General features: G+C 30.7%; 1 protein-coding gene across 1 annotated transcript; it reads left to right on the forward strand.

The window, feature by feature from the left end:
* Positions 1 to 1,211: 1,211 nt before the first annotated feature.
* LOC132759448 (basement membrane-specific heparan sulfate proteoglycan core protein-like) lies at positions 1,212 to 11,804 on the forward strand (the record flags this gene model as incomplete). Its single annotated transcript, XM_060751215.1, has 6 exons — positions 1,212 to 1,842; positions 2,354 to 2,641; positions 3,877 to 4,185; positions 4,523 to 4,807; positions 9,063 to 9,335; positions 11,502 to 11,804. Coding segments are annotated over exons 3-6 (1,126 nt in total), but the record flags the coding sequence as incomplete, so codon positions are not given.
* Positions 11,805 to 12,874: the final 1,070 nt, after the last annotated feature.

The following is a 12,874-nucleotide window of genomic DNA, read 5'->3' on the forward strand; positions in this document are numbered from 1 at the left end:
AAATAAGCTTAAATAGGTTTAATTGAATGGTTCTAGTTCCAATGTCTATCAAATGTATGGTCAGTGTCACAGACATAGACTGATGCTGTGGTAAATGTGTAATATGTGTGGTTAACAAAGAGAAGTGTGGTTAACAAAGAGAAGGGGATTTGTTCTAAATGCTGTAACTGAAATTAGAAGTCAAAACTATTTAAAATCCGGCATCCATCTATTTATGTTTTTGCGAACGTAGATTTCCATTAAGTCTTCATATTTGGATAATTTCAAAACATTTTGAATTCCCTAATTATAAATCTTTGGAACATTACTTACGTAAAAAATATTGATTATTTCTTAATTTTGTGTGCCCATTGTGCCAATTGTGAACATACCAGGGCACTCGTTGTCTGAGTATATTTTACTATATATGCATGTTGTAAATAAATAAATGAATTTTATTTCTTTTGATAATAGAAATAGAATAACAGTCAATTGTCTTCTAAAAAAACTGTGAAGTACTACACATTTAAAGATACTTTAAAATGTTGACATTAAAATGTTAAAAACAATTCCCGAATTGGATCTAGTAAACAACAGAATAGTGATGATGGAAGCAAAATCAATTTGTAGATTGTATTACAACTGTATTTCAAAAACGTTAAATGTTCCTATGTTTCAACAACAGCAATACACTTATTCAATATTCACAAGTTCTGAATATTTTGTAAACTGTAATTAGTTAACATATTCCCACTATTGGACTATTTTAGAATGACATAAAACGGCAAAATGTGAAAGTTCAGTTTAATTGAGCTCATTTATAAACAGTACATCTAACTTTTTACCTAATAACGGATAAAGATCGTTAAATAAACCCATGCCATGCATGTGACATCTAATGTCAAAAGATTATGTTCTTGTGATCGTTTCTACTTGCTGCATTTCAAAAACATCATGGGTCTGACCACTTTATAGGTAAATCTGAAAAAAAGGGAATGAAAATTACACTTGTCATTTGCAAAATCGATATGGACTTGTGTAAATATGCTACTGGTTAACAATCATGGATCTGCAAGATTGTTTTTAATCCTTGTCAAAACAGAAAATCACTATATGCCAAATTGAAAAAAGACAAGAAAAAGTATCGGTTTACAATGAACATAAATGGCATGGTATTTTCCATATTAAACTTCTCCGTGCTGCATGTGACTGGCATTAGTTTTTGTTACTTTGGTAATTAATGTATGAATGATTTTTATCTGAAAATCAGTATTGATATGTAGGTAGGAAACAGATGACTTATGATTTAGGTAAATACAAGTCAAGTATTGTTAAAGAAAAACAAGTTTTTAAAAAAAAAACAACAAAAATGAAAAACATTGCAATTTAATGAATGACCATTTAGAAATTATTTGGTTCAATGTATATTGTCATCAATAGAAAAAATACATTTTTGATTGCACAATAAAAGGCCAAGAAAAACCCTTAAAATACCACACAATACAATTTTCCTTCCTAGCACGTAACAAACGTCATGTTTACTATCTGTTAACCGTTCATTTATTATAACATTAGTTCAAGTATCAAGTGCTACACTCAAAGATGGATCAAGTACAGTTTCTGGCCAACTACAGGTTGTAAGTGGTGTAAGTAAAACACTGACGTGTGACACAAGTGTAAGTAGACCAGCAGCTACAATAGTATGGTATATTGGAACAGAACAAAAACAAACATCTACACCTAAACCCTTCACGTTCAACGCACAGAACAGTGATCATACCAAACAGGTCTACTGTAAAGCCTTTAACACACAACCTGAGAATCAAGCTGTTATTTCATATAAGGCAACACTTTATGTGCAAGGTTGTCTTTTACAGTATTTTTGTTGTTTTAATTATGATAAATAAAATAGTATTAAACTACTAGTTATGTTCATCTTACAGTACAAGGTAATGGACAGAGAATATTTGGCTGTGCTAACAGGGCATAATCTGTATTATTGGTTTGATAATCTAATTGTCAAAAACCACGTCATTGCCTAGTGAAATGAACGCAAAAACTACAGTTAATGTGTGCATTTATTTGTTCACTATACCGTTTATTTGACCATTTTGTGATGTAATGAAAATCTTATTTTGTTTATTGATTTATTTAATTGCCTTAAAATGATTAAAGGGATAATTTTGAAATGGTAACATTATCATGTCATATTAATTTTTGACATATACAATTACAGGTAATGTATATCTATGAAACAATCTGTATTCATAAGAAACTTCACGCATTTCTATTAACTGTATAACAAATGTGTTTTAAATATTATCCTGCATCTTTTAGCAATACAGCCTGAACTGTTCATTTATGTTTACATTAGTTCAAGTATCAAGTGCTACACTCAAAGATGGATCAAGTACAATTTCTGGACAACTACAAGTTGTAAGTGGTGTAAGTAAAACACTGACATGTGACACAAGTGTAAGCAGACCAGCAGCTACAATAGTATGGTATATTGGAACACAAGAGAAACTAAGATCTGTCTCTAACACCTTTACGTTCAACCCACAGAACAGTGATCATAGCAAACAGGTCTGCTGTAAAGCCTTTAACACACAACCTGAGAGTCAAGCTGTCATTTCATATAAATCAACACTTTATGTTACGGGTACATTATACTTTTCATTCATGTCGTTATAGAAAAAGGTTTAACGTTTATCAAATTAATGTTCTCTAATTTGATACCAAACTTTGATTGCTTTTAAATCAGAATACTGTAATTAGTACAAAAGTCATTCACATTATATCTGTTATTATTAAAACTATTTTTGTAATGATTGGCCTGCTTTCCGTTAACGGTGTTCTCCTATGTTGATCTTTAGTGTCATAATTTATAAGAAGGATGAAACATAGATAAAATATTTATCAAATGAATAAACAGGTAAAGCGTTAATTCATTGTCTTAAAGTTAGACCCCAATGCATTACCTCTGCATTTAAGAGTATTTAAATAGGTTAGAACTGCATTGAAACGAAGTGGCATGTGTTCAAACCCCAGAACTATCAACTGTTTTTTCTTTATTTTTGCTCTTTTAATATTATCTATTTTTCTCTTTCATCCCTTTTGGAGAGACAAAAAGTGTTAAATTTTAATAATATACATGTATTTTATATAAGTATTTTATGGCTAAATAATGTTAAATCGAATTTAAAAAATGGTACCTGATTTTTCAAAATCTAATTAAATCAAAACTTCATGGTAAAACTATTTAATATTTAACAACATCAGCCAATAATCTGTTGAGAAAATTTAGGGAAACTAGTAATTTTTAGAGATTATTTTAAATTATGCTCTCAAAGTAGGAAAAAGTGTTAAAAACTGATAGAGTAGGGTGATATTTCGTGCAAAATTCATAGTTTTTACTAGTACCAATTACTCTGCTTTTGTAGATTGTAAGTTGAATGTTATTATGTGTTTCATAACAATTACAAATGGGAGAACATTTTTTTCATAAAAACGATATCATAGATTGTTTGAGTTTCTTCATTTTTTAAAAAGAGACCTTCTAATTACAAAATGTTAGTCCATAAAATATTCATAACTCGTAAACTACGTACTAAACTTTGTTAACATTTTCATACATGTTTCCACGTATAAGTGACCTATGTTGCAAATTTAACGGTTCCTTATAGTGCCCATTTGGGGGATCTTACATTAATACACAAGCACATGCATTCTTTGTTAACTTGATGAGTTCCCTGAATGATAAATTAGTTATAAATCTTACGAATCGTTTCCATTTCCTTATATCTAAATTCACGGGATTTTAATATTTAAATATAAAAATAGCTTATCTCCTTTATTGTATAATATAATAAGTTGTAATGCTATTGATATTCATAGTATATGCAACAACACCTACAATAACCAACAAAACAACTGGTAGTATGATATTGCTAGAGAATGATACAGTCAGTATGGAATGTATAACATCTGCAACAAGACCAGCTGCCACAGTAACATGGTGGAAAGGTTCATCTAGTCTAACAAACATACAAAACACAGAGATAAATCAAGGAAATCTTATCTCGGTGAAAAGTGTTATATCATTTACACCTAGAAAAGCTGATGACAGAAAAGTTATTTCTTGTCAGTCTTTTCTATCAGGACAAGCTAACAGACCCAGTGCACAGCAAACTGTAACAGTGTATTGTATGTATTTGTTAAATCAAGTTATGCTTACTTTTATATGTGTAATGTTTAATTTCAACATTGTTAATTGCTTATTAATGTTTTATTTCCTATTAAGTCAGCTGTTATATTAATGGACTTTACCTTGTTTACTCAGGTTTATTTGCAAAATGATTTTATTGCAGAATTAAATAGTCATTATTTCTTTTTTTGAAGGGAAACAATAATCAGACACACATCATTTTATTTGTGGTGAAAGTATAAGCTGTTGATATTGATAAGGTAAAAGGATGAATATTTGGTTAAGAGAAGTTTTTTTATGACTGAAAAATTGCTTTATAAATTTGTTACATTTTAGGGTCTCCAGCTACTCCATCTATACCAACATCAGAATTTCCTTTTCTAGAAAATCAGACGGGAAAAAGCATTTATTGCTCTTCCCAGGATTATGGAAATCCAGCTTCTACAACAAGATGGAATAAACAATATGGTACACCTGACAACAGTGATTCTAGAAAACTAAATTTACCAACTATGACGTCACAGATGGATGGTTCCTCTGTATCTTGTCAGCTTGATAATTATTTTACACAGGTCAAGGGTTCAACTTTAATGTCTCCAACTGTAAAATTAGAAGTGGAATGTAAGTATAAAAAAGTACAATCCTTTATGTCTATTTCCTACAGTTTTGTACATATGTTTTTTATTTTATCATGAAAGTGAAACATTTTAATCAAAAGTTGTCATCATAAGCAAAACTATTCAGCATAATAACTTGTTTTAATGAGATATACATATAATGATATAAAACCTTGCCATTTTACAAGAGTTGCATTTTCTACTTGCTCATGCTGTTGATAGTTCGTTAGAAACTGTTTACCTTGTTGCAGACGTTTTTGTCAACAAACTGTTCTAAAGCTGTGTTTTTTATTTAGATAAAATTTTGTATGCATGTTTTACGCTGCCATTATTGAGATTTATGATGGACAATTATTGTTTTTAAATGGCTATTTATACTTTGCAACACGTAACTAACGTTGGGGCTCCACATGGGGCACAGCTATTTTAAACAATATTTTTTCTGAATGAAAATATGAAACTGCCGAGCGAATAGTCCATATAGGGCTTTATCGAACTTAACTGAATGCCCTCTTCTAATGGACATTATTTTAATCAATTCTTTGGGACTGCAAACAGCTATTTCGTTTTGTTCTGTAATATAAAAATATCCCGTTGAATAATGATATTTGACGGAACGGAACGGAAAAAGGCAATTTATTATGTTTCTCATTGTATGAAACAGATACATGTACTTGAATAAAGTATATGCAATCTGTTTTAAAACACTATGTTCTATAATAATTCAAGTAAATTATATCGCCATAAAATTGATATATCTAAATGTTTCGCTCTTGTTGCAGTAATTTCATATTTATTATTCATAAAAACTAACAAAGGAATAAAGTGAGTTGAATGGTCGTCATATGTCATATGTAGTACACTCCTTATAAATATATATAATTTCAAGAACATTATTGTAAATAAATTAAACTTCATGTTTGCCAATATAACTTGAAATTACATGCACAATATAGCTAAAATAACACTGTTACAGTCAAGGACTTGTTCAACTCTAAAAAGTGTGATTTCGTTTTGTTCAACAAAGTATGAATACCACCTAGGATAATAACATATAGCGGAACAAGATTCGTTATTCATGATCCATATGCTTGTATAAACTTCACTTTTAAATACTCATTCATGTATAAACAAAAGAGAAGTCTGCCTATCCTGCTTATGAAGATTCGCCACTTTGAAATTACAACATATAAAACAAATACAGAAATATGGAAACTGTATTTGTTTGGGTTAAGCACTGTGTTCAACAGTATTTCATGTATGTATCCGGTTGGCAGTTAGCATAACCAGTGTTCCTGGATTCTTTATCCATACATACCTGTTCTCCACAAGTAACTGACAATTTCCCCAAATGGATCAGAGTTGGATGACGAATGATGTCGGACAAAATGTATTATCAAAACAACATGGAGTCAATAACACTATAAATCTTTCAATGTCACTCTCAAATGTTTCCCTTAAAAAAGATAAATATACATAAATTAAATTAAGCGTTGCACAGATGATAGTTTGAAATGTTTATTGTCGTCTCTTATGGAATGCTTTTTATTTTGGCCTATGGAATGAGCTGTTATTATTAGCAGTTGATGTTGTGTTAATTAGTTTTATTTTGATTCGTAAAAATCAAGTAAACAAATATGTTCTTATATTTGTATTTAATAACTTCATGTAAAAACCATGTGCATTGTGATATTATTTTCACGAAATTGCAGGATCAGTTTAATAGCCTGTCCCTTAGCTTTATTGGCAATACTAAAACCCGGATTTCGAATATCGTTGTGATCTACTTTGATGCCGTATTCTTTTTCATTCATTTATATATTTTCAAAATTTTCCTACAAGAAGAACGTTCACCTGCAAATGAGTATTAGGATAGGAATGGAACTGTTGTAAACGATTACCCTATTGATTTTATCCATATTACGTTAATATATTGCACAGAATGATTGTTTTAAAAAAGTGTACCAGTAAGCTATTCGATTTTCTGCAATTAATGCTGTCACATGACCATCTTACTTTTCATAAATACTTTATACCATTACTCTGCATGGCCTAATAAAACTGAGCCTGCAACATTTCATAATTTTGCTGTTTAAGGTGTTATAATAGGATGTTTTAAATATTCTTAATGGAAACTTAACTGGGAATTATTAATGTAATGAGCATACATGTGTATATCAGTATATGGATATAATGTGTATTTCTGTATTTAAAGACTAACAGTTATGATGGATGAGACTTGCATTTAAATTTATAAATGATAATACATGTATTGATTAGTCTACATGTTATAGGTGTTTATACCCAGTGTTAATTGGCTAATAATAGTATCTATAATAGAATTTATACATTATAGTTTTCTTTCTACTAGATTTTGAATTCCATCCATTAGTACCAATGTTAAACAGTTAACGTTAGGATTTCATATTTATGTAATAGAAACTGGGAATTATTAATGTTATGTGCATATATGTATATCTTAGTATATTGATATGATAAGACTTTTAATATTTCTGTATTTAAAGAGTTACAGTTATGACATTATTATTAAAGGGATGAGACTTTCATTAAAGTTATAAATGATAATACATGTATTGATTGAAAATGTCCTTAAACTTGGATCAAGCAATATTTTTAAAGTCTCAAAAAATCATATTCTGAATAGTTATTCAATTTTTTTTTCTAACATGTGCATAGTTTAAAAATGACAGGTTCTGTCTTATCTATTTGTAATGGAGGGACACCGGTCTCAACCTCCAGGTCTCCAGAGTCAACCCAACAACAAACTTTTCATAGTTTTATAGTGGGTGATTTGTGCTACATGAAAACCAACAAAGTACAAAAAGTAACCGGGCGCCAGATGAAAACATTAAAATACAATCTACCAAAAAGTGGTTCGTTTGTTGCATTTTCATGTTTTCGCCCGGTGCCCCTGATACAAAATACAAATCAGCCTTCATAAAATTTCTTATCATAGAAAAAGGTTATTTTTTATTTGTACAAAAAAATAGATAGTGTACATGTATTAGCACACTTTCAAATTGACCTGTTATAAATAATGCCACAACCAATAACTGTCTAAGCCCTTTTTAGTAAAAATAATTTTACAATATATAAATTGTTATTTTGAAAAGACTATGAGTATGTAAGGTTTTTTATCTTATTTGTTTAATTAAGAATTAATCTACTTGTTGATTTAAAAATCTAAAAGTATCTGTCACGGTTTAGAACTGTTCACTATTTAGGGGAGAAAATGTGTAAGCGGCCAGATAGCTCAATCGCTACAGCCGCGGTACATTATTCTGTCGGTCACAGGTTCGAGTTCTGGTCAAGCTGAAAGTTTTTCTCATCCTGTGACTGCATATAACCCTGAGTTTAATTCACTATGCTCTGTAAACATCAGAAATTTAAGGACACAAATCAATATAGTGGGAAATATGTTGTGGTTTATAACTGTTTCATTATTAAAGAGAAAATGTGTAGCCGGCCTGATAGCTCAGTTGGTCTTCTGACAATCATTGGTTCGAGTCATGGTCAGGCAGTTTCAGTCAGGAGTAAGAAGTGTTTTTTTCAACTGACACATGTATGATTCATGTAACAGATTGTTTTAAATTTGAAATGGATAAAGGCAGTATTGCATGATACTTTTAGATCTACAAAAGGCATTTGATACAGTTGATCCCACTATACTGCACATGAAGAAGTTCTTCTTCTCTCCTTCTTCATGAAACTTCTAGCATCTGTCATAGGTAATGCCATTCTTACATGGTTCAAGTCTTATTCCTGATAGACAACAGCTGGTGGATGTGGCTGTTACTCATTCTACTATTACTCTGAGTACCTATGGTGTCCCCCCTGAGGTTCATTTTAGGTCCTCTTTTATGTCTAATATATGTCAATGACATGTCTGCAACCCTAAGCAATAAGCTTTTATTATATGCTGATGACTCTGTGGTATGAGTCTTGGTTTATTGACTATAAATTGTCTTTGCATCTTGGCAAGACAGAGTCTATTCTTTTGGGTTCAACTTTCAACTTAAACAGGGTCCTAGCCTCCAGGACACATGTTATGGTACTGCTATAAAGTACACATCTTTTGTTAAGTATTTAGGTGCAAAACTTGATCAAATTTTTTGGCGTCGCCTTTGATGCTTTGCATCAATGCTTTTCTTGTAATTTTCTGTATTGTACCAAGTGTTAAATAATTTTGAATTAGATATTATCATTCGGAATAAATATCGGTCTTCTAATCAATACAGATAATCCAATTAACCACATTGTGGTAGATGGAATAATTACGAAGTCTGTGACAAGAAACGAGAGTCAGACATTGGCAGTACTTTGTAATGCCACAGGAAATCCAACACCAACAGTAAAATGGATTGGGCAACCCCTGAGCAGTTCCTATTTGACATTTGAGGACACTGATCGCAAAAATCATGGAAGATATACATGTAGAGCTGAGGCAACCTCGGAAAAATATCGAAACCATGATTTTGTTACAGAGACAACTATAGATGTAATTGTTTATTGTAAGTAAATTATCTTATAAATGGTATTGGTTATTTCCAAAGAAGTAAATTTAACCCAATGAAATATACATATTAGTACATGAGACAATTACCTGACTTTTATCACAACCAACTATATGTTTTGAATAATAAATAGTTTCAGACTTGAAAAAATATAGTTTTCCTCTCGGTAAGATGTTAATAAGGGTAATAGAAATAAGTTTGTCTTTGTAAGACAAACCTTTTACACTTAACTCATTAAGAAATAACTTTTAGCTCAAAAGTACACGATTGCTCATAGATGTTTACCTTTATTTTAACGTAATGTATTCAAAGACCTCCTTTAACTGCTCGAGTACTGTGAATAATTTACCATGTTGATCTGTTGACAGTATATAAATAACACATTGGCTTGCTTGTATCAGTAAAAATATCATCCCGAGGCAAATATTGTTACCCGAGGTCTTAGTCGATGATTACTTTATTTTTACGAGGGATGCTATTTTAACTGTTACTCACAAACCCATGTGTTATTTATTCTATTACCCCGAACAAATACTATGATGATCTAAAAATGTCAACTCAATCAGTAACAAAATCAAACCAAAAGTAACAATAATTAAACTGTCCTTACCTTGTTAATGTACTGTAAGCCTACTTGAGAAGTTATTTTTCTTTTATTCTTTAAGCAAAGTGATGAAATCTACCAGTCATAAACATACAATAAGCTGTGTTTTATTTAGAACCATTTTTACAGAAATCTGATCATTCTGTATCCAGAATACTCTTCGCATGGTTTTTGTCAAAGTGACTTTACAAAATGACGATATCTTACGTCTGTCCACCATATCTGTAACGTTTCACTGATTTAAATTGTTAAAAAACCCGTTGTTGCATGCTTTAATTGTCTGCATAATCCAGTATGACGCATAATTATTCACATTGCAATTACTTCCGATTGAAACGGATTTTTACTTTATGACTATTCAACAAAAAGGTATTTTATACGCAGAAAGCACTCAAGGGTGCAAAGAACTAAAGTTTATGAATGTCATAGTTACTCTAGTGATGCACTGTCGTAGTGAACGTCTGAAATAAAATGAAACTAGAAAAATGGCGACCATTTTATTTAATTTTATTTAGAAAATAGACCATGCGACCAGATTCTATACTGTTAAAAAAGTACTATTACCTACGTAACAGTACAAATTTCTCAGTCACTTGGTACTGTTACGAGCCAGGCGTAACGAGAAAGAAAAGCCAGCAACAAACTTGTAACAATATAACAAATTTATTACAGAAAAATTATTAAAGAAAAATTAAATAACAAATTATCTTTACAAATACCTGAAGTCCAAATAAAAATGTAAATTACAAATGTCTAGTCTGATCCTGGAATGATCCTTTTTGAAGAGCACAGTTAAATCCAAATTAAATCCAAGAACACTTTAGAATAAATTCCCACAATAAAATTCACAAGAATAATTTAATCTATTTTAAAATAATCCAAGCTCCAATAAATCACTTAATATCCAAGTTGAATAATACTCCAAATATATTTATGACTTAAAAGGTAACTGACGACTTAAAAGATAACTGATGACTTAAAAGGTAATACGAAAGAAAAATGTCTCCTATATATATTAAGCTAAGAAGTTTCTAGAATAGTCTTTCATTTACTACAGTAATCATAATCTAGCAACTTCAACAATAAAGATCATTCCGGAAGTTTCTATCTAAATATAATGCATGAGTTTTCTACAACAGTTAAGAAAGTTCTAGTACATACATGTAGTTTATGTTCTAAAAATAGAACAATGATAATATTGGAAATATCAACTGGTCAGATATAAATTATATACATGTAATATGTTGCATACATAACAGTACACTTGCAGAGATTCCAGTGGCCTTTGGGAAATTAACATTACGAACCAAAGTGAGGGGTAATAATTTGAATTATTAAATGTTTTGTAAATAATCACATATAAATATAATGTCATTTCAAGCATATACTCAATATCCACAATGTTTTTGTTTTATATAAGTAGATTTCACTTAACCGGTAAAAGTGTTAATGGGATTTTAATATTATCTCTGTGTTTTTCATATATGCCGTCTGGCTTATTGATACCCTTAAGGAACAAATACAAAGTCTGATACAGTTTTATTATTTCATATAATTAGATGCCCCAAACGTTTCTGTGATTATAAGCGAAGCAGATCCTGTAGAAAACAATAGTTTACAGATTAGGTGTAACGCTTCTGGACGACCAGCCAGCTATACATTTACATCAATCGTGCAGACATGGAGAGGAATAAAGATATCAAATGCACATTTACCAGGTAATAGAAATTTTAATGGCGTGATCAACATTCAGAAACTTCAACTTGAAGATAGTGGGACATATACATGCCATGTTAACAATGGTATATCTGACAGAAACCAGCAACTTGACCAGATTGGAAAAACCGATGTTTCAATCAAAGGTTTGTATAACTTTAACCATCTTTTTGTTCAATTAGTTCATTTTCTAATTTCTATATACAAATATATTAGACGTAGACATTAATTGAAAACTTTATTTAGCCTATGGTTTTCTATATGATAGTTAATATTTAATTATATCGGATTCAGTAAATTATAAGTCATATCAGACGTGGTTAAATATAGCGATATGGTTAAAGTATTTTCAGTTGTAAAGCTTATCTAAAGTTACGCATTATCCAGAAATCCTTTTTTGGGGGCGCATGCGCAATGCGCCCCCAATGGAATAACGACAAATTCAGATTTACTATGATATGACCACAAATAGTCAGCTACCTACGCTAAGCAAAATAGTTCCAAAACTTCGCAGTAACTCCAAAATCATAGTTCCCTATCTATTTTAAAATTGACTGGCCAATTTTGTACTAAATTTAGCAATCGTCTTTTAAAATTGTATGTATATTTTTGCTTTACGCGATTTTAATATTACTACGCCAGCGGTCGATCATAGCCAAAGTACTTGCATAAATATAGTACAAATTACATGTAGTCACAAGTTAATTAAGTGTCATAGAACTCAAAAATTTAGCAAGTAATGGAACACGGATTTCAGATCAGCTAACTTTAAAGCTTATAGGGCCTAATGCTTCATAAGTGTAAATTTAAGAAAAACAATGCATGCGTATGAATACGAACTATTTTCGCCCTAACGTCATTTTACCGCAATCGCCATTGTTTACAAGTTCATCCGTGAAAGATTGAGAAGTTTATATAGAAGTTCCACGTGTTAAAACGAGTTGTAAGTTTTATATTACAAAAACCTTATCTCCCATTTACCTAACTGTTGAATAACTTTGCTTGTTTTGCATTTATCCATTTATCAGTGGCGAAATCGTTGGCGATTTTGTGGCTTACAAAAAAATACAAGAGTTTGACTTAATACCGGATATGTTTCATATCCGCGGATATGACTTTCAATACAACGTTATTCAAGATGACTGATGTTCATTGTTTATATTTCAGAACGTTGATATTTAAGTTGCAATTAAAAACTCTATTTTTTACAAATTTT

This window comes from Ruditapes philippinarum, unplaced genomic scaffold, assembly GCF_026571515.1.
Source record: "Ruditapes philippinarum isolate M1 unplaced genomic scaffold, ASM2657151v2 ctg21644_1_1_1_1, whole genome shotgun sequence".
Taxonomy (NCBI): domain Eukaryota; kingdom Metazoa; phylum Mollusca; class Bivalvia; order Venerida; family Veneridae; genus Ruditapes; species Ruditapes philippinarum.